This window comes from Symphalangus syndactylus, chromosome 10 (genome assembly GCF_028878055.3).
Source record: "Symphalangus syndactylus isolate Jambi chromosome 10, NHGRI_mSymSyn1-v2.1_pri, whole genome shotgun sequence".
NCBI lineage: Eukaryota > Metazoa > Chordata > Mammalia > Primates > Hylobatidae > Symphalangus > Symphalangus syndactylus.
Genome location: NC_072432.2, coordinates 66,119,714 through 66,142,965, shown reverse-complemented (window position 1 = coordinate 66,142,965; position 23,252 = coordinate 66,119,714). Strand labels below are relative to the sequence as shown.

Here is a 23,252-nt window from a genome sequence, read left to right as displayed (position 1 = left end):
CAAGAAGCTTATTTCTTTAGAAGTTTCAAAGATGTAGACATTGTATCTTGTTCAGATTATCAGGAAAGCTAGAGTCATGTGAGTTAGCTTTAAATTAATAAGTAGGTCTTGACAGAATATGATACCTGGAGGTAGAGGGAAGATATGATACCTGGAGTAGAGTTTTGGAAGGCAAGGGAAATGGATAGAGTGCATGCCGAAAGAAGTGAAATATAGAGTGTATTAGAAATAAAATATAATAATAATCATTACTTATGGCACAAATTGGAATTTTCAAATGCTCTTGGTTAAAATCCTAATAATTTGAGTGCCTTATTTATAATTCACTTTTATGTAAAACTTATAGATTATTATAGAAAGACCATAAAACTTCCATGGCATTTTACAAGTGTTCCTCTTAAACTCAGGCACAGAATTTATGCTTTACTGGTTCCTAATTATGTTTTTCTTTTCTGTCTCTTCTTTGTTAAGGTTCATCATGAATGAGAAATGGGACACAAACTCTTCAGAAAACTGGCATCCCATCTGGAGTGTCAATGACACAAAGCATCATCTGTACTCAGATATTAATATTACCTACGTGAACTACTATCTTCACCAGCCTCAAGTGGCAGCAATCTTCATTATTTCCTACTTTCTGATATTCTTTTTGTGCATGGTGGGAAATACTGTGGTTTGCTTTATTGTAATGAGGAACAAACATATGCACACAGTCACTAATCTCTTCATCTTAAACCTGGCCATAAGTGATTTACTAGTTGGCATATTCTGCATGCCTATAACACTGCTGGACAATATTATAGCAGGTATGTTGGCTTTTGTGCAGCTCGAAGATAATATGAAATATTTGTCCCATATTTCGACAGCGATTGGCAGGGCTGTTCATTCATTCATTTATTCACAGATATTTACGGAATTCCAGGAACTGATCCAGGCACCTGCCCTCATTGGATCTACATTCTGAAGGAGTAGACGGACAATAAACAAATAGTTATATAATTAGAGAAATGAGAATGATTCTGGAAGAAAGTAAAAGTGATATAATAGAAAGAGAAAGTGGAGGCTGCTATTTTTATAGAGTATTCACTGGAGGTCATGAGAAAATAGGATTTAGTATGTCTTACCTGAAGCCTTTGAATTTTCTTAATAAAGTTCAGGGCACATATAAGATGATAGAAATATCACTAAGAACTGTAAGCTCCAAAAAACTGACACATCTGATTTGAGTTAATGCAATGTCTTCAATCTAACATAAGTAGAAATTTAGGCTCTCATTTGGTTAGCTAGAGTTTTTGAGAGAAGATGCAACAATCTTAATGATTCTTCAAAAATTGGTAGTTTATGTGTGCAACATAAGTAAGTTTACATTGTAAAGCTTAGGGTAGCACCCTATAGTACTTCTGGGCCCAGAGAAGTACTTTACCTTACTGCATAGATCTGAGTTTTTGTGATGTTTATTATTTAAAAAAATTTTATCGAGGACGTGATGAAAGGACTGTTCCCTTCACCCTTTCGAGGGACTGGTGAAGGTGTGGCTCCCTTACTCGTAGTTTAGCACTACCTTACATGCTCCTGAAGTGCAGGAAAGATGTATCTCCAGCTTCTAATACACTTTTTGTACACAATACCAGCTTAATAAGTATTTGTTGTATTAATTAAAGAGCAGTGCTAACATTATTGACATTCCAAATCTGTGTAATAAAAAAGAAAATCAAAAGAATATCAAATATATTTAGAACAGCATGAGCCATAACAAAGCTCATATACTTTTATAGCATTCAGCATCCATTTACTGAAAGATAGGAAAAGAGATTTCTCTTAGGAGTTTTCCTGTTTCCTTCCTTTCTCTGGAGTGGGACTCAGGGAGAGTTCAGAGCACCAGTTCTGTCAGTCACATACTGCATAGATCTGACTTTTTGTGATGTTTATCGTTAAAAAAAAATTTATTGAGGATATGATAAAATCCGTTCCCTTGACCCCTTTTCGGGACTGGTGAAGGGGCGGCTCCCTTACTCCACCTGCAACTCTCAAGCCCCTTGTGGGAGGGGTAGCTTGCAGGTGAGCAGGTGCAGGAGCTAGGGCAAGCGCTTTTGGGTGCCAGCAGGAACTAATCCTGTACCAGCCCCACGGTTGTGTCTAGAAGTTGGCTGCGATCCCTGGAGCCCCAGAGAGCAGACAGCTGAATGTTAACCAGCTCAGTGGAGGGTCAGGGTGACAGTATTTTGCACCTGCCCTCTTGGTACCTGAGTTCCTGTCTGGCATTCGGGAAGAATCAGGTCGCATGAACAAATTGAAGGGCGGTGAATGTGGAGGATTTTATTGAGCGGTGGAAGTGGCTCTCAGCAGGATAGAGAGCTGGAACCGGGATGGAGTGGGAAGATGATTGATGGTCCCCGGCTGAACTCCTCTCCAACCATAGTCTCCAATGCCCAGCTGTTTTTTTTCTCGATGTTCAGACGCTTCTTGTCTTCTCTCCTTCTCTGCCGCACCACTCTGCTGCTGTGCCATTGGAACCTGGGGTTTTTATAGGTATAGGATGGGGGGCGTGGCAGGGCAGGGTGATTTTGAAAAAGGCAACGTTCAGGTGGGAAAACAGGATTGCATGTTCTCACTTAGAGTCACAAGGTCCAAGCTTGAGGGTGGAGTCCCTGCAAGGGACTCCGTCCTTTTCTAACTAGCATTTCCTTGCCTCACATCCGTATCAGTTACATTATCAAGATACTGTGCTAAACAAAAAGAGGGTGTACAAATTGATAAAAATTATTGTTATCGCTCTCAGACAAGTTTTTTTTTTAACTTCTATTTTTAATTCGACTTCTATTTTTAATTCAGGGATACATGTACAAGTTTATTACACAAGTAAACTTGTGTCATGGGGGTTTGTTGTACAGATTATTTTGTCACCCAGGTATAAAGCCTATTACCCATTGGTTTTTTTTTCCTGAGTCTCTTCGTCCTTACTCCCTCTACCCTCTGATAGGCCCCAGTATGTGTCATTCCCCTCTATCTCATCATTAGCTCCCACGTATAAGTAGTAACATGTAGTATTTGGTTTCCTGTTCCCGCATTAGTTTGCTGATGATAATGGCCTCCAGCTCCATCCATGTTCCTTCAGAGGACATGAGCTCATTCTTTCTTATGGCTACATAGTATTCCATGGTGTATATGTACCACATTTTCTTTATTCATCTACCATTGATGGGTATTTAGATTGATTCCATGTCTTTGCTATCGTGAATAGTGCTGCAATGAACATACACATACATGTGTCTTTATAATAGAACAATTTATATTCCTCTGGGTATATACCTAGTATTGGGATTGCTGGGTTGAATGGTAGTTCTGTCTTTAGGTCTTTGAGGCATTGTCACATTGTCCTCCAGAATGGTTGAACTCATTTACATTTCCCACCAACAGTGTGAAAGTGTTCATTTTTCTCCACAATTTTGCCAGCATCTGTTATTTTTTGACTTTTTAATAGTAGCCACTCTGACTGGTGTGGGATGATATCCCATTGTGGTTTTTATTTGCATTTCTCTAATATTCAGTGATGTTGAGCTTTTTTTCATATGTTTGTTGGCCACATGTATGTCTTCTTTTGAAAAATATCTGTTCATGTCCTTTGCCCACTTTTTAATGGGGTTGTTTATTTTTTGTAAATTTGTTTAAGTTCCTTTTAGATGCTGGATATTAAACCTTAGCCAAATGCAAAGTTTGCAAAAATTTTCTCTCAGTATGTAGGTTGTCTGTTTACTCTGTTGATATTTTCTTTTGTCATGTGGAAGCTCTTTAGTTTAATTATTAATAGATTCCATTTGTAAATTTTTGCATTTGTTGTGATTGCTTTTGGTGTCTTCCTCGTGAAATTTTTGCCTGTTCCTATGTCCAGAATGGTATTGCCTAGTTGTCTTCCAGAGTTTTCATAGTTTTGGGTTTTACCTTTAAGTCCTTAATCCATCTTGAGTTAATTTTTGTACATGGTAAAAGGAAGGGGTCTGGTTTCAATCTTCTGCACATGGCTAGCCAGTTATCCCAGCACCATTTATTAAATAGGGAGTCCTTTCCCCATTACCTGCCCATTGTTTTTGTCAGCTTTGTTGAAGGTTAGATATTTGTAGGTGCATGGACTTGTTTCTGGGTTCTCTATTCTGTTCCATTGGTCTATGTGTCTATTTTTGTACTAGTACCATGCTGTTTTTTTTACCATAGCCTTGTGGTATAGTTTGAAGTTGGGTAGCATAATGCCTCCAGCTTTGTTCTTTTTACTTAGTATTGCTTTGGCTATTCAGGCTCTTTTTTGGTTCCACATGAATTTTAAAATAATTTTTCTAGCTCTGTAAAGAATGTCATTGGTAATTTAATAGGGATAGCATGGAATCTATAAATTGCTTTGGGCAGTGTGGCCATTTTCATGATACTGATTCTTCCTATCCGTGGGCATGGAGTGTTTTTCTATTTGTTTGTGTCATCATGGATTTCTTTGAACAATGTTTTGTAGTTCTCCTTGTAGAAATCTTTCACCTCCCTAGTTGGCTGTATTCCTAGATATTTTATTCTGTTTGTGGAAATTTTGAATGAGATCGAGTTCCTGATTTGACTCTCAGCTTGACTGTTGTGGATCTATAGGAATGCTAGTGATTTTTGTACATTGATTTTTTTTATCCTGAGACTTTTAGGGAAGTTATTTTGCCAACAAAAAGTGCTCTCAGTATTTTTTCCCATACATATTTTAAATTACATTAATTATTTTAAAGTTCTTGCATACAAATTACCCATCCTTGGCCAGGCAGAGTGGCTCACACCTGTAATCCCAGCATTTTGGGAGGCCAAGACAGATCACTTGAGGCCAGGAATTCAAGACCAGCCTGGCCAACATGGTGAAATTCCATGTCTACGAAAAATACAAAAATTAGCCTGGTATGGTGGCATGCACCTGTAATTCCAGCCACTCAGGAAGCTGAAGCATGATAATCGCTTGAACCCTGGAGGCGGAGGTTGCAGTGAGCCGAGATTGTGCCACTGCACTCCAGCCTGGGTGACAGAGCGAGACTCTGTCTACAAAAATAAAAAATAAAAATTACCCATCTTTAGCTCTTAGTTTGCATTCTCAGGAGGCAGCCACCTTCGGCAATTTTTGCTTTTTTTTTTTGTAATTACTACTATATTTCTAAATAACATGTTTTCAATATTTTTTCTTCAAACTCTCATAGACGTAAATTGAGTTGTCATCAACTTTCACCACATCAGCACAAACATGCATTCATACACTTCGCCTTCTCACATTCTCCTGGTATAATTATATCATAATTTTTGTTTGAATCAACCTACAGAATATACATTCTTATTTTACATATATCTTATCCCTGCTGAGCCTTGGAAAGTGTTGTATCAATTTCTCTCTTATAAAATGTTTTTCATTTTCCTAGATTTATTAAGGGTATATTTTGATTTGCTTAGTTTGGGTGTGTACCCATTAGTAATGTATCCTCAAATTCGCTTCCAGAGGTGTTACTCTCTTGTCAATACCTTTAAACATATCAGGTATCTATAAATATACCTTTCCTGGTGTTTTCTGTTCTCTTGTCTTTATAGGAACACATTACTCTCAGGGCAGAGCAGCTTCTGCTCTGGGATACCCCTTCACTGATACCCTAACAACTCTCTTCACCTCTCTTTGTGTACAATCCCATTTTCTGGATGCCATGCCCACTGCTTTTTTGGTTTATTCCTTTCTGAGAAATGGTTTATTGAGATGAAACGTTTGAGCTCTTATTTGTCTGCAAGTATCTTTATTCTGCCCTCACACTTAATTAGTTAGCTGTATGAAGCAGTCTAGGTTGGAAATTTCTTCTGTCAGAATTTCAAAGGATTTACTCTATTGCTACTGCTGTAAAATATGCTATTACAGCTGAAAAAATATGATATTTAATTCTTTCTTCTTTTGCCCATGATTTGTATTTTGTTTTCTTATGGAAAGCTTTTAGAACTTCCCTTTATCCCTAATGTTCTCAATTCCATGAAACTATGCTTTGAAGTAAGCCTTTTTATTTTGTATTTATTGTGCTGGACATAAATTCTGGCTTTTCTATCTGAAAATGAGTGGCCTTTAATCTTAGGGAATTTTCTTGTGGAGTTCTTTTCTGTTTTTCTTTCTTCTACTCATCTCAATCAGATATTAGAGATTCTGGATTGCTCTTTTAATTTTTTTCATCTTTTTACTTTAAGTTTTTGCGTCTCATTCTTCTATTTTCAAAGATTTTCTCAACTTTCTCTTTTAAACTTTATGTTGAACTCCTCAATACTGTTACCATATCTGAAATATTTTGAGCTATTTTTATTTTCTGCATATTTCTGTAGTTACCATCACGATACAACAGTATCATGACACAAACAGTATCATGCACATGTTTCACAGACAAAGTGCATTATATCTCTGGGGTTATTAGTAATTTTTTTTCTGTTTTCTATTTTTCAGATGTCTGACTCAATTTGGTTTTCCTATAAGTATTTTTCTTCCTATGTGTATTAGTCTTTTTCTTTTATGTTTGAGGTTTCCCTAGTGTTAACTGCTTATTTTTCATTGCATTTAAAAATTGTTTTAATTTGTTTTTTTTAGTTAATATGGGTACATATGTGTATATTTATGGATACATATGATGTTTTGATATAGGCATACAATGTGTAATAATCATATTATGGTAATAATCATATTAGGGCATTTGGGATATCCATCACCTCAAGCATTTATCATTTCTTTGTGTTAAGGACATTTCAATTCTACTCTTAGTTATTGCTAAATATACAATAAATTATTCTTTACTATAATCACTCTGTTGTGCTATCATATACTAGCTCTGAGGCTGGGTGCAGTGGCTCATGCCTGTAATTTCAACACTTTGGGAGGCCAAGGTGAGAGGATTACTTGAGCCTAGGAGTTCAAAACCAGCCTGGGCAACATAGTGAGACCCCATCTCTACTAAAAATTTTTTAAAAAACAACTGGTGTGGTGGACTGCACCTGTATTCCCAGCTACTCAGGAGCTGGAGGTAGGAGGATGGCTTGAGCCTGGGGACCGGGCGGTGGTGTGAGCACAGGGGTTAAGGCTACAGTGAGCCATGATCACAACACTGCACTCCACCCTGTCTCAAAACAAAGAAACAAACAAACCAAACCAAAACAAAACAACACCAGAAAAAAAAAGACTAGATTTAGTTAACTGCTTCTTAGCTTTTGTGTTTCAGAGTGAGGCATAGCATGGCTGCCTGGAAGTTCTGCATGCCTGGAGGATAAGGTTAGGACCACTGTCCACTTCATTAGTCTGGACTACTCATTGGGAAATTTACAACTGTGAAAATCTGCATATCAGTGTTATTGAACAGGTCACTTTTTCCAGAAGGAGATTTTCTAACGTACTGCCGTAGGAATGTAGGGCTGGCTGTTACATTCCACATTGCCATGCAGTGCAGCGATATACCTTTGCTTAATCCTTCTGCCTCACAGTGGCACTCATTACCCCTGCACCTGGTGACTCGGGGTTTAGAGTACTTATGGTTCTGCCTCCTCAGAGAGTAAATTTCCATTCTTCTATCGACATGGGGGAAAAGCCAGTGGCATCTAATTGGATTTATACATAATTTCCACCAATCATGTTGTTTTCTCAACCCACATTTAGTAGTATCTGGCACTTTAATTTCTAAGGATTTATGCTTTATCCTACACCTATCATTTCAGTGGAATTGTGTGAGGGAGATAAGGTAAAATATATGCTTAATATTCCATGTTCAATCAACGGCTACACACACTTTTTTGCATTTTTGTTGACAAATAATACTATCATAAGCTAACACATTTTAGAACTGAAAAAGACATATTCTCTTTTGGTTTCCACTCACTAGAGTCACTCAAGCATTTATTTTAATATGATCTGGATAGGTGACTTTTAAAAGATATACTTGAATTATTTAGGTTATTTAAAGATACTTTATGGGTAAGAATATTTTGTTTCAGAAAATAAATTGCAGAAAAATTAATAAAATAAATTTCAAAACTCTGAGAAATGCATAATATTCATCTTTTGAGAAATGAGAATATTTGCTAGGAGAAGAATATTGTTCCTTTTCTGTAATAGCAGATGGGTGTTTGGAATATCAAACTACTACAATAATTTTATTATTTTCTTTTATAAACTTTAGCTAAGGTTTAGTAGGAAAGTAATATTTTTGTTTATGCAAAGTGCTCTTTATTCTGGATGTGTCTCTGGGGTAAAGTGTCTCATTTCATTCTATATTAATAAATACATTTTATTCTGTATGTAACTCCTGATTCCTCATAATTTTGGGGTGCCTTTCCAAACTAGAAAACCGACATTTTGACTGTTTATTCATTTAAAGGGCATTATTGTATCAGAGTCAATGGTTTAGACTCTGGAGTCTTACTGCCCAGGTTCAAATTCTTAAAATGCTCCTAACTAGCTGTGGCAAAGTATGTAATATTTGTTTATTTGTTACCTCGTCTATATTGTGAGGAAAATAACAAAGCCTTCAAAAGCTTGTTGTGAGGATTAGATATGTTAATAGACAGAGACCACTTATAGTGCCTGGAATGTGATAACTACTATGTAAGTTTTGACGTTATTTTTAGTGTACTGAAAAACAGAGCTCTGGAGATATTAGGGGAAATACTGAGAAACATTGATTGTTCTCTGCCTATCATGTGGAAAACAGTTACATTAGTCTTTGTTTCCACAACTTTCTATTTTCATTTTCAGTGAGATTTTGAAAATATGATCTTTTGAAAGACTGTTTCATTTTCCTTTCAGGATGGCCATTTGGAAACACGATGTGCAAGATCAGTGGATTGGTTCAGGGAATATCTGTCGCAGCTTCAGTCTTTACGTTAGTTGCAATTGCTGTAGATAGGTAAGTCTGCACCAAACTCTGAAACCAGAAAAATGGGCATGTCTGCAACTAGTATAGCAGAAAAATATATAACCTACTAAATTTGGACATATCTTTTCAAATTGTATTCACAATATCTACCCCTTTTTTTAAATTATTATACTTTAAGTTCTAGGGTACATGTGCACAACGTGCAGGTTTCTTCCATATGTGTACATGTGCCATGTTGGTGTGCTGCACCCATCAACTCGTCATTTACATTAGGTATTTCTCCTAATGTTATCTCTGCCCCTGCCCCCCACCCAATGGCAGGCCCCAATGTGTGATATTCCCCATCCTGTGTCCAAGTGTTCTCATTGTTCTATTCCCATCTATGAGTGAGAACATGTGGTGTTTGGTTTTCTGTCCTTTGATAGTTTGCTCAGAATGATGGTTTCCAGCTGCATCCATGTCCCTGTAAAGGACGTAAACTCATCTTTTTTATGGCTGCATAGTATTCCATGGTGTATATGTGCCACAATTTTCTTAATCCAGTATATCATTGAAGGATATTTTGGTTGGTTCCAAGTCTTTGCTATTGTGAATAGTGCCACAATAAACATACGTGTGCATGTGTCTTTAGAGTAGCATGCTTTATAATCCTTTGGGTATATACCCAGTAATGGGATTGCCAGGTCAAATGGTATTTCTAGTTCTAGGTCCTTGAGGAATCGCCACACTGTCTTCCCCAGTGACTGAACTAGTTTACACTCCCACCAACAGTGTAAAAGTGTTCCAATTTCTGCACACCCTCTCCAGCATCTGTTGTTTCCTGACTTTTTAATGATGGCCTTTCTAACTGCTGTGAGATGGTATCTCATTGTGGTTGTGATTTGCATTTCTCTGATGACCAGTGATGATGATCATTTTTTCATATGTCTGTTGGTTGCACAAATGTCTTCTTTTGAGAAGTATCTGTTCATATACTTTGCCCACTTTTTGATGTGGTTGTTTGTTTTTTTCTTGTAAATTTGTTTAAGTTCTTTGTAGATTCTGTATATTAGCACTTTGTCAGATGGGTAGATTGCAAAAATTTTCTCCCATTCTGTAGGTTGCCTGTTCACTCTGATGGTAGTTTCTTTTGCTGTGCAGAAGTTCTTTAGTTTAATTAGATCCCATTTGTCAATTTTGGTTTTTGTTGCCATTGCTTTTTTGTTTTAGTCATGAAGACTTTGCCCATGCCTATGTCCTGAATGGTATTGCTTAGGTTTTCTTCTAGGGTTTTTATGGTTTCAGGTCTAACATTTAAGTCTTTAATCCATCTTGAATTAATTTTTGTGTAAGGTGTAAGGAAGGGATCCAGTTTCAGCTTTCTACATATGGCTAGCCAGTTTTCCCAGCACCATTTATTAAATAGGGATCCTTTCCTCATTGCTTGTTTTTGTCAGCTTTGTCAAAAATCAGATGGATGTAGATGTGTGGTGTTATTTCTCAGACCTCTGTTCTGTTCCATTGGTCTATATGTCTGTTTTGGTGCCAGTACCATGCTGTTTTGGTTACTGTAGCCTTGTAGTATAGTTTGAAGTTGGGTAGCATGACGCCTCCAGCTTGGTTCTTTTGGCTTAGGATTGTCTTGGCCATGCAAGCTCTTTTTTTGGTTCCATATGAACTTTAAAGTAGATTTTTCCAATTCTGTGAAGAAAGTCAATGGTAGCTTGATGGGGATGGCACTGAGTCTATAAATTACCTTGGGCAGTATGGTCATTTTCACAATATTGATTCTTTCTATCCATGAGCATGAATGTTCTTCCATTTGTGTGTATCCTCTTTTATTTCGTTGAGCAGTGGTTTGTAGTTCTACTTGAAGAGGTCCTTCACATCCCTTGTAAGTTGGATTCCTAGGTATTTTATTCTCTTTGCAGCAATTGTGAATGGGAGTCCACTCATGATTTGGCTCTCTGTTTGTCTGTTATTGGTGTATAGGAATGCTTGTGATTTTTGCACATTGATTTTGTATCCTGAGACTGTGTTGAAGTTGCTTATCAGCTTAAGGAGATTTTGGGCTGAGATGATGGGGTTTCCTAAATATGCAGTCATGTCATCTGCAAACAGGGACAGTTTGACTTCCTCTTTTCCTAATTGAATACCCTTTATTTCTTTCTCTTGCCTGATTGACTTGGCCAGAACTTCCAAAACTATGTTGAATAGGAGTGGTGAGAGAGGTCATCCCTGACTTGTGCCAGTTTTCAAAGGGAATGCTTCCAGTTTTTGCCCATTCAGTATGATACTGGCTGTGGGTTTGTCATAAATAGCTCTTATTATTTTGAGATACGTCCCATCAATACCTAGTTTATTGAGAGTTTTTAGCATGAAGGGCTGTTGAATTTTGTCGCAGGCCTTTTCTGCATCTATTGAGATAATCATGTCGTTTTGTCTTTGGTTCTGTTTATGTGATTGATTACATGTATTGATTTGTGTACCTTGAACCAACCTTGCATCCCAGGGATGACGCCAACTTGATCTTGGTGGATAAGCTTTATGATGTGTGGCTGGATTCAGTTTGCCAGTATTTTATTGAGGATTTTTGCATTGATATTCATCAGGGATATTGCTCCAAAGTTCTGTTTTTTGGTTGCGTCTCTGCCAGGCTTTGGTATCAGGATGATGCTGGCCTCATAAAATGAGTTAGGGAGAATTCCCTCTTTTTCTATTGATTGGAATAGTTTCAGAAGGAATGGTACAAGCTCCTTTTTGTACCACTGGTAGAATTCAGCTGTGAGTCCATCTGTCCCTGGACTTTTTTTGGTTGGTAGGCTATTAATTATTGCCTCGATTTCAGAGCCTGTTATTGATGTATTCAGCGATTCAACTTCTTCCTGGTTTAGTCTTGGGAGGGTGTATGTGTTGAGGAATTTATCTATTTCTTCTAGATTTTTTAGTTTGAGCAGAGGTGTTGATAGTATTCTCTGATGGTAGTTTGTATTTCTGTGGGATTGGTGGTGATATCCACTTTATCATTTTTCATTGCATCTATTTGATTCTTCTCTCTTTTCTTCTTTACTAGTCTTGCTAGCAGTCTATCAATTTTGTTGATCTTTTCAAACAACCTGCTCCTGGATTCATTGATTTTTTGAAGAGTTTTTTGTATCTCTATCTCCTGCAGTTCTACTCTGATCTTAGTTATTTCTTGCCTTCTGCTGGCTTTTGAATTAGTTTCCTCCTGCTTCTCTAGTTCTTTTAATTATGATGTTAGGGTGTTGATTTTAGATCTTTCCTGCTTCTCTTGTGGGCATTTAGTGCTATAAATTTCCCTCTACACACTGTTTTAAATGTGTCCCAGAGATTCTGGTATGTTGTATCTTTGTTCTCATTGGTATCAAAGAACATCTTTATTTCTGCCTTCATTTCATTATGTACCCAGTAGTCATGCAGGAGCAGGTTGTTCAGTTTCCATACAGTTGTGCTGTTTTGAGTGAGTGAGTTTCTTAATCCTGAGTTCTAATTTGATTGTGGTCTGAAAGACAGTTTGTTGTGATTTCTGTTCTTTTACATTTGCTGAGGAGTGCTTTACTTCCAACTATGTGGTCAATTTTGTAATAAGTGTGATATCATGCTTAGAAGAATGTGTATTCTGTTGATTTTGGATGGAGAGTTCTGTAGATGTCTATTAGGTCCGCTTGGTGCAAAGCTGAGTTCAAGTCCTGGATATCATTGTTAACCTTCTATCTCATTGATCTGTCTAATATTGACAGTGGGGTGTTAAAGCCTCCCATTATTATTGTGTGGGAGTCTAAGTCACTTTGTAGGTCTCTAAGGACTTGCTTTATGCATCTGGGTGCTCCTGTATTGGGTGCATATATGTTTAGGATCGTTATTTCTTCTTGCTGAATTGATCCCTTTACCATTATGTAATGGCCTTCTTTGTCTCTTTTGATCTTTGTTGGTTTAACGTCTGTTTTATCAGAGACTAGGGTTGCAACCCCTGCCTTTTTTTGCTTTCCATTTTCTTGGTAGATCTTCCTCCATCCCTTTCTTTTGATTCTATGTGTGTCTCTGCATGTGAGATGCGTCTCCTGAATACGGCACAGTGATGGATATTGACTCTATCCAATTTGCCAGTCTGTGTCTTTTAATTGGGGCATTTATCCCATTTACATTTAAAGTTAATAGTGTTATATTTGAATTTGATCCTGTCATTGGGCAAGAGTGTCCCGATTTTCCAGGTACAGTCTGTCATGGCTTCCCTTGTCTAGGAAAGGGAAATCCCCCAACCCCTTGCACTTCCCAGCTGAGGCAATGCCCCGCCCTGCTTTGGCTCACCCTCAGTGGGCTGCACCCACTGTCCAACCAGTCCCAGTGAGATGAACCAGGAACCTCAGGTGGAAATGCAGAAATAATCCATCTTCTGTGCCTATCACGCTGGGAGTTGCAGACCAGAGCTGTTCCTATCCTGCCATTTTGGAAAGGAACTGAGAATATCTACCTCTTTAAGAGCAACATACTTACTAAAGTTTCAGTAATAAGAAAATGAAACTATTGAATTTTCCATACTTTAAAAATAAATAATTGGAGATGGTAAAATTTCCCTATTTTTCACACTACAATATAGACGTTTCTAACATCAGAAATGCAAATGAGCTAAAATAAATCTGAAATTTTATCTAGATTTTAAGATTGAAAATCATTCATCCATTCATTCATTGACACATGTTGTTGAGCATTTATGATGTGCCAGATACTGGGCTGGATTGGTAACATCTAAAACAAATTAGAAGTCCTGCCTCAGGAAGGCTACAATCTAGCAGAGCAGGCAAAGTCATTAACAAATATTTACAAATAATGCTTTCTAATAGGGGACCAGTGTTTGGCAGCTATGCAAAAGAGATAATAATCAATTCTACCTAAGAGGACAGGGAGTGGTGGATTCACAAAAGAAGTGAGACCTTCTGATTCCTTGAGGAGTCAGAAATTCACCCTTAGAAGAAACTGGGAAAAGGGCATCCCTTAAGACAAATATATACTTATGGCATTGAAATAGAAGGCACTTGTTCAGAGAAGTGCAGAGAGGTAGTTCAGCTGGAACAAGGAAGGTGAAGTGGTACATTTGTCCACAAAGAGAGAGATTTATTATGAGAAATTGGCTCACGTAATTATGAAAACTGAGAAATCTCAGAATATGCTGCCTGTAAATTGGAGACCTCAGAAAGCCAGTGATATTATTCAGTCCAAGTTCCAAAGCCTGAGAACTAGGGATAGCCAATTGTGCAATTGGCCATTTGTGTAAATTGCATCCTGTGGGCAGGAGAAGATGATATGAGATGTCCTAGCTCAAGCACTGAAGCAGGGAAAAAAGGAGGCAAATTCCTCCTTCCTCAACTTCTTGTTCTATTCAGGCCCTCAAAGGACTGGATGATGCCTCCCTACGCTGGGAGGGCAATCCACTTTACCGAATCCATTGATTAAGATGCTAATCTTATCTAGAAACACTTTTATAGGTGCATCCAGAAATAAGATTCAATCTCGGCACCCCTTGGCCCAGTCAAGTCGATAGATTCGCCATCACACTTTCATAGCAGAGACTCTCAGTGCTCTGCCAGATCTCTTAAACTTTCAGTGGGTTCTGTCTTACATCCAACTGCCAGTATCTTCATCTCTGTATCTCAAATCCAAATTGTGCAAAATCTCAGTTCCTAAGCAGAACAGACAAGAAATGCCAGACGGCCAGGCACGGTGGCTCAAGCTTGTAATCCCAGCACTTTGGGAGGCCGAGGCGGGCGGATCATGAGGTCAGGAGATCAAGACCACGGTGAAACCCCGTCTCTACTAAAAATACAAAAAAAAAAATTAGCCGGGCGTGGTGGCGGGCGCCTGTAGTCCCAGCTACTCGGAGAGGCTGAGGCAGGAAAATGGCGTGAACCCAGGAGGCGGAGCTTGCAGTGAGCCGAGATTGTGCCACTGCACTCCAGCCTGGGCGACAGAGAGAGACTCCGTCTCAAAAAAAAAAAAAAGAAAAAGAAATGCCAGACAATTAATACCCCTAGCAATAGCCCTCAACTAAAATCTCATGAGAGTTGATGTACTCACCATTTTCTCCCCTTGGGTTGCATAATTCTGCAACAAATAGTTTGATTCACATCCCTCACTACCTACTTTCTCATTAATGAATGACTTCTCTATACTTTCAGTTATCTATTGATATATAATGAACCACCCCCAAATCAAACCATGTAGTGAGTTAAAATGACAGCAATATTTATTATGTCATAATCTGTGATATGTACAGATTTAGAAAGTACAGCTTGTCTCTGTTCTACTTGATGTCAGGTGGAGCAGCTTCAAGGTTAGGGCTGAACCTTCTTTCACTCTCATGTTGGTACCTAGTCCAGGGAGACTTGAATATGTGGGGGCTAAGAGAGCTTTGTCTCTATTGGTCTCTCCAAATGGTCTCTCCAGCAAGGCTACTTTAAGGTACCTGGACTTCTTATATGTCAGTTCAGGGCTCTGACAGTCTGTGTCTCAGAAGAGAATGCCAGCAAAAATCATGATGTGGTATCATTTTTGTTGCATTCTATTCATGAGATTGAGTCACCAATCTTTAGCCAAGGAAAAGGGAATAGAATTTGGAAGCAATGTCAAAGAACTTGGAAATGTTTTAAAACTACCACATCTTTATTTCCTGCACTTGCACTCAAATGCTTTCTTTTCAGGGCTAGCTTTTGCAGGAAACCAAACTAAAAAAACTTCCAAGCTGATTTCTCCTGACTAAATCCTTTGCCTGAATTTTACAGTTACATTCCAAAGCACCTACTGTACAACTTCAACTGCACATTCAACAAAAGGCACCTTAAATTAAACATGCCCAGAGCTGAACTCATTATTCCAAGCCCCACACCATACACAAACAAAATAAAAGGCAGCTTTTTTTCTCATGCTCCCCAAATCAATGAATGGCAGGACCACTCACTCAATTCAAACAAAAAACCTGAGCTTTATCCTTGAATCTCCTTTCTGTCAACTTTGCTGTCACTCTCCAAATTCTATTATTTCTGAGTGCTAACTAGTTCTAAACCAGGCCACTGTCCTTTTGTCACTTGGAATACTGAGATTGTTTTCTAACTGGCCTTAGGGCTTCAGGAATCCAACCTCCAATTTATTTTTTTCTCATAGCAGCCCAAATAAGCTTCTTAAATTGTAAAAATGATCCTGCCTTTTACCATGTAAATCCTTCAATGAATCCCCATTGCTCTTTAAATGAAGTCCAAACTTTTTAGCAGAATTTTAGTAATTATTATATAGTTTTTAATATTTTTATATTTCCATTGTCTATTTCTCAGCAGGGACTATTCTCTGTCTTATTCATCTTTGCCTTCCTGAAAATATACACACAAACACATATATATGTATGTGTACAAATATATAAGTATATATACTCATATATGTACATTTATTAAACAAATATGTAAGTACATATATTTGTTATAAATACAAATATATAAGTATATATATGTACAGATATACATATGTACTTTTATATTTGCTCATTATTACTTTTATTGTTAACAGTGTTTGCTATACTCCATTTATTCAAATTTTGAGTTAAAATTTATCTCATATGTCAATATATGTACTTATATATTTGTTTAATAAGTAAATGAAACAATAATATCCAAAACCATATTAGTTGGTATTCGAAAAGAGCATAAGTTTGTGTCTTTGAAATTACCCATAATTTCAGGGCAGGTGAATGGGAGGATTCTGGGATTAGAAGACTGGAAGAACACTTGAAGGTGAAGAGAGAAGATCTTACACATGAAGGAGTTATAATGAATGACAGCAGAGCAGTCAAAGCCCAAGCTAACTAGTCATTCTATGAAGATAAGTTAGATGAGTTAATTTGGAGTTGCTGCTCAGCCACTTAAAGCTCTACATTTTCTTGTCTACAGATCTGGAATGTAACAATTTTCATAACATTTCGGTTTTATGGAGTCATAAAAATCAAAGATTAAATAGGTAATAGTTACTTTGAAAAAATATAAAATGTTACACAGTTGCATAATAGTATGATTATCTTATGACTAACATAATGAAATTCAATAATAATAACAAGACCCACAATATCAAAATCATAGTAAAATGAATCAGGCTTACTCTACATACTGATGCTGAATTTTTGTACTCACCACAGGACATAGAATGTTAGGAAGTCTCATAATCAGAACTCAATGAATACTCTCAGATTTTTACAGCTGTAAAGCAAATCAGCAAAACACTTCGTGGCTTCAAACAATATTGGTTTATTACATCTCACGATTTTGTGGGTTAACTGGGCACATCTTTGTTCACCCTCCTGCTCCATGTGTTATAACTGGAATCACTCCTGTTGCAGCATTATTCTGGGAGCTAAACTGGGGCTGGAACATCCAAAATGGCTAAGCTCTTATCTCCCAGAATCTTTCTCTACATGCTTTTCATCTAATTCAAGTTTCTTGGAAATTGAAGGCTGGATTTTAAGAGGAAGCATTCCAGAAGGACCTGCCCCATATGCAAGCGTATAAAAAGCTTCTGCTTGCATCATGTTTGCTAATATCCTATTGGTCAAAGCAAGTTACACATAATGCGTAGGGGACCACACAAGAGCCTGAGGGATAAAAGGTTCATTGATTGCTACAGATTAGCAGTCTACCACAGCCTAACAGAGCTACCTATCTAAAGAGGACATTGTAGAGGTTGAGTTTGAGCTCTGAAGCCAAACTACTTGTGTTAAAATCCTGTGTAATTATTGGTAGGATTTTTACATTTTCCAAGTGTGTTTTCCTATCTTTTAAGCAAGGAGGCTTAAAGAGATGGTCCATGCAAATTAATGGAACAGAGTCTGAAAGAGTTTTAGGCATTCATGTTCATTATTACTTTTAATTATTACTAGTGTCTGCTATACTCCATTTGTTCAAATTTTGAATTAAAATTTATCTCGTATCAATTGCAGAAAATGACAATGCATGGCTTTCTACTACAAATGGTAACTTTCTATATTTTTGAGGGGACTGTGGGGTGAGAGGCCTGTAACTACATAAATAAATTTGGTGTATGACTTGGTCAGAAGTGATGAAGCAGTGCCTCATTTATATTTGTCTTTAATTGCAGGTTCCGGTGTGTGGTCTACCCTTTTAAGCCAAAGCTCACTATCAAGACAGCATTTGTCATTATTATGATCATCTGGGTCCTAGCTGTCACCATTATGTCTCCATCTGCAGTAATGTTACATGTGCAAGAAGAAAAATATTACCGAGTGAGACTCAACTCGCAGAATAAAACCAGTCCAGTCTACTGGTGCCGGGAAGACTGGCCAAATCAGGAAATGAGGAAGATCTACGCTACTGTACTGTTTGCCAACATCTACCTGGCTCCCCTCTCCATCACTGTCATCATGTATGGAAGGATTGGAATTTCACTCTTCAGGGCTGCAGTTCCTCACACAGGCAGGCAAAACCAGGAGCAGTGGCACGTGGTGTCCAAGAAGAAGCAGAAGGTCATTAAGATGCTCCTGATTGTGGCCCTGCTTTTTATTCTCTCATGGCTGCCCCTGTGGACTCTAATGATGCTCTCAGACTATGCTGACCTTTCTCCAAATGAACTGCAGATCATCAATATCTACATCTACCCTTTCGCACACTGGCTGGCATTCGGCAACAGCAGTGTCAATCCCATCATTTACGGTTTCTTCAATGAGAATTTCCGCCGTGGTTTCCAAGAAGCTTTCCAGCTCCAGCTCTGCCAAAAAGGAGCAAAGCCTATGGAAGCTTATGCCCTAAAAGCTAAAAGCCACGTGCTCATAAACACATCTAATCAGCTTGTCCAGGAATCTACATTTCAAAACCCTCATGGGGAAAACTAGCTTTATAGGAAAAGTGCTGAAAAACCCCAACAGGAATTAGTGATGGAAGATTAAAAGAAGCTACTAACAGCAGTGAGATTTAAAAAGAGCTAGTGTGATAGTCCTAACTCTACTATGCATTATATATTTAAATACCATTGCTTTTTGTGGCTCTGCACTTAAATTTTTCAAAGAATATTCTACATAAAACATTTACTGAAAGCCCTCTCTGGCAAAAAAATAAAAATAAACAAAAATGGTCATAAGATCATAAACAATCTTATGTTGTATAAAAATACGTAGAGTGACTCAGACATGTTTTCATGAATAAATACATTTCTAGAGAACACTTTACAAAGCCTCATCTTTCCCAACTTAACCATTTGTGTATGCGTCAAATCAAGCCTGCGCGTGTGCACGCATGTGTGTGTGTGTTTTCCCCAAATGGTGATGATGAGCAGTGCTTTGCATGAACCTAGATTTCATAAATTTCTCCTTTGATTTTGGATTTAACATTTTAGACTACGAGACTACTACTCTGCTTATGTTTTTAAACTGTACTTGGTTTTCTAAGAAATACATTCCATCACATGAAATTCTCTGCTGTTGTTTTTCTCATTTCCATTACTTCATTTGGGTTAATCTACAAAGGCAAGATATTATAGGTCCATGGGTAATTATATCACAGAGGCCCTCACTTTCTGTAGTAGCAAATAAAGGGACACATGTTTCTTTATATTTAAAAGTTGATTTTCTAAAAAGAGTTACAAAGGAGTTTTTGTTGGCGTTTTCATATTTTCATAAGTGAAGTTTATGCCCTAGTTGAACACACATTTGTTACAGAGCTGATTGAGGACCCCAGCTTGATCCCTTTTTCTAACAGAATCTCTGATGTAAAGAAGCAAACCCTTTAATAATGCAGCAGTTAGCAGAAAAACAGCACCTTTCTCTGAAGTGTTTAATCATAGATATTTAACAATTATCCTAAAACTCTCACATAGAGAACAGGAACAATTATTTCAAATCTTCTACTGAGCACATTCAAATGCAGCACCCTGGGCTTAGTAAATTAGTATTATTGTTTAAAAAAGAATTGACAACAGCTGGATTCAGCTATGTTAGAATTATCTAATGATAATGGTTGTCAATGTTAGCTTTTATTCTAGGATGAGGTAAATCTCTAGAAAATTGGAAATTATAACAAAATAAACAGTTTGGCAAATAAAAATAAATTTCTAGAAGTGAAGCTATTTTACTTTTTTCAGTCATTTTTGTGGTTCAAACTAAAAGCATTTGCTATGGTTTGGATGTGGTTTGTCTCCATCAAAACTCATGGTAAAATTTGATTCCCAGCGTGGCAGTGTGGGAAGCTGGAACCTAGAGGGAGGTGATCAGATCATGGAGGCGCCACCCTTATTAATAGATTAATGTCATTTCACAGGAGTGAGTTCTCACTCTTCTGAAACTGGATTCATTATGGCAAAAGTGGGTTGTTGTAAAGCAAGATTCTTCTCATGTTTTGTCTCTTTGGACAAGCCTGCTCACTTTTCTGCTTCTCTGCCACGTTGTAACACAGGACATGGCCCTCACCAGAAGCCAAGCTGATGCCAGTGCCATGCGCTTAAACTTTCCAGTCACCACAATTGTGAGCCAAATATACCTCTTTTCTTTGTAAATTACAAAGCCTCAGAATTCCGTTATAGCAACACTAAATGGAATAAAACTTTTCCACATTCTAGTCTTTTGAGAAATAATTGTAGAGTTTTTTGTTTATTTGTTTGTTTTAGTTTTTTGGGGTTTTTTTAATGAAGTCTGTCTCTGTTGCCCAGGCTGGAGTGCAGTGGTATGATCTCGGCTGAATGCAACCTCCACCTCCCAGGTTTAAGGAATTCTCCTGCCTCAGCCTCCCCAGTAGCTGGGATTACAGGTTCTCACCACTGCGCCTGGCTAATTTTTGCATTTTTTTTTTTTTTTTTTTTTTTTGAGAGGGAGTCTCGCTCTGTCGCCCAAGCTGGAGTGCAGTGGCGCGATCTCGGCTCACTGCAAGCTCTACCTCCCAGGTTCATGCCATTCTCCTGCCTCAGCCTCCCAAGTAGCTGGGACTACAGGTGCCTGCCACCACGCCTGGCTAATTTTTTGTATTTTTAGTAGAGACGGGGTTTCACCATGTTAGCCAAGATGGTCTCGATCTCCTGACTGCGTGATCAGCCCGCCTGGGCCTCCCAAAGTGCTGGGATTACAGGCGTGAGCCACAGCACCTGGCCTAATTTTTGCATATTTTTAGTAGAGACAGGGTTTCACCATGTTGGCCAGGCTGGTCTTGAACTCCTGATTTCGGGTGATCCACCCACCTTGGCCTCCCAAAGTGCTGGGATTATAGGTGTGAGCCACCACTCCCAGCCAACTGTTGAGTTTTTATTTGAATTGAGCTATGTGTTATTTGAATATACGAGTGTTATTTCCTGCAATTATGAAGGGCAACTCTTAAAAGTTGTAGGTATAGAATTTAACCATATATTCTTTTATCTTGATTTACTGAAATACTATTTACAGTCAGTGCACTCAGGCATAGAAGATTATTTTGATATAGACTATCGCTTTCTTATGGGCCTCCTCACACAGATACATATTCTATCAGCACTTGAAACTCATTATCACTAAATTGCATGTCCTCCCATTCATCTGCCTGCTTTTATCACCTTCTATTCGCTGTTTCATCTTCCCTAATGGTTACAAAACTCTCCTTACTGCATCTTATCCTGACGTTCAGTCTTGCATCTTTTAATTGTTTCTATTGTTGGCAAAGGCATCTTCCTGAACTGGAGGACTAATTTGCTTTCTTTCATTAATAAATAGTTTGACAAATATAAGTAAGTCTCTGGGAGTCTATTATATTTTTTTATAATAGCTGTCTCTTTTTTTATAATAGGCTCTCTGCCTCTTAAAAGATGTGCATTTTAAAAGCCCACCATGGACTGGCCCTCATCTCCTGGTTATATCTCTCACACAAATTGTTTTCCAAACTCAAGTCAGAAATGGTCAACCTAGATTGTTGTGTTTTTTTCTCATTTATTACTTATTCACTGCTTTACTCCCTTATTTGACTGTCTATGTTTTGTCCAAGTTCTGTTAAAAAGCCACTTCTCTCAGAAGTCTGCATTCTTACAGCAGAGATTGTTACTCTTTTCTAAGTACTATGTACCTCTTATATATGACAACCTAACTTGTAATTGCTTTGTCTTGTGCTTGCAACTAGAATATAAATTTCTTAAGGGCATGATGAATTAGGCCTTTCCCATCTTTAGATCCCCTACAGTGTGGATCACAGTAATAGGCAGTAGATACATATATGCTAGATAATTGCCACAGGCAAAAACCATCTGTCATGTTGCTTAAGAGGAATGTCTAATTCTGAACAAGTAGAATTTTGCATGCAGATTCTAGTACACCTGTTACAGAAAAAGGAGAGCTTTTCTACAAATTGAAACAACAAAATAACAGATAAAGAAAGCTAAAATGTCTTGAACATGCATAGTCACTAAGATTTAGGTTATATAGTCATACATGATTTGCTACCTAATAACTTAGTGCTTTGTACAAACAAATTTCCTATGCCTGAATTTTCTCATCTGTAATATGGGAATAACAATAGCTCCTTCCTCCTGGTCTGCTGTGAGTATTAAATGATAGGGGGAAGTCTGTATAATAAAAAGCAGAGAAACTATAACTTAGCAAAGGCTAAATGATTGTTGCTGTCTGAATGATAGTGAAAAGTATTAATAGGAGTAGTAGTTATAAGAGTCTCAAGCCCATGATAGGTTATATTTTACGTTTGATAACCCTCACTAGAGCACTCCAAGGTATGTATTATTCCCATTTTACAGATGAGAATACCAAGTCTAAGAGAAGCTGGTTTACCCAAAGTCATGAAGCTTGAAAGTGGTACAAACAAGTTTGTAACTCAGAAACATCTAATTCCAAAACGTTATTTTTTCCCTCTATATCATATCATCTGTGTGTTATGATGAACTTATTTTGCACTGCCTCTTAACCACTTCTTCAATCGCCATTTTTCTGATTGTAAAATAATACCTGGGCTACTTGTAGAATTTGTGAGAAACACAGAATAGTACAAAGAAGAGGATAAAATTACACATAATCCCTCTAGTAAGAAGAAAAAAAACACACTGAAAACATCTATTTCAACTAACACTTACTTCAGCACCCTGTATGAATATTTGCCAAGAATGATTATTTCCTAAAGTAGATTCCTAGCAGGAAAATTGCTAGGAAGAGCATTTTTTGTAATACTTTTGATATGTACCATAAGTTATTTTTAAAACTATTAATACAAAATTCCAGTTTTGTGGTTGATCATCTCACAGTATCCTTAACACGTAAGTTTGTCTTCAACTCTGCCACTTTAATATGTGAAAAATCAGTTAAATTTGTTGTTTTGATTACTAGTGTAGTTGAACATTGCTCTGTCTCTTACTAATTTATAG

The 23,252-nt window shown here is 37.6% G+C and overlaps 1 protein-coding gene across 1 annotated transcript; it reads left to right on the top strand.

The window, feature by feature from the left end:
• The first annotated feature begins 478 nt into the window (after nt 1-478).
• On the top strand, nt 479-18,768 carry NPFFR2 (neuropeptide FF receptor 2). The gene is made up of 3 exons (XM_055297375.2): nt 479-806; nt 8,819-8,918; nt 18,018-18,768. Exons 1-3 carry the CDS (start codon nt 479-481, stop codon nt 18,766-18,768), a joined length of 1,179 nt encoding a protein of 392 aa, XP_055153350.1.
• Nucleotides 18,769-23,252: the final 4,484 nt, after the last annotated feature.

What these genes read in the sequence shown, in the direction of transcription:
- NPFFR2 (XM_055297375.2), top strand. Translation starts at nt 479, where the DNA reads ATGAATGAGAAATGGGACACAAACTCTTCAGAAAACTGGCATCCCATC. An exon ending in GCTGGACAATATTATAGCAG is followed by an intron (nt 807 to 8,818) that starts GTATGTTGGCTT and finishes TTTTCCTTTCAG; the next exon opens with GATGGCCATTTGGAAACACG. An exon ending in GTTGCAATTGCTGTAGATAG is followed by an intron (nt 8,919 to 18,017) that starts GTAAGTCTGCAC and finishes CTTTAATTGCAG; the next exon opens with GTTCCGGTGTGTGGTCTACC.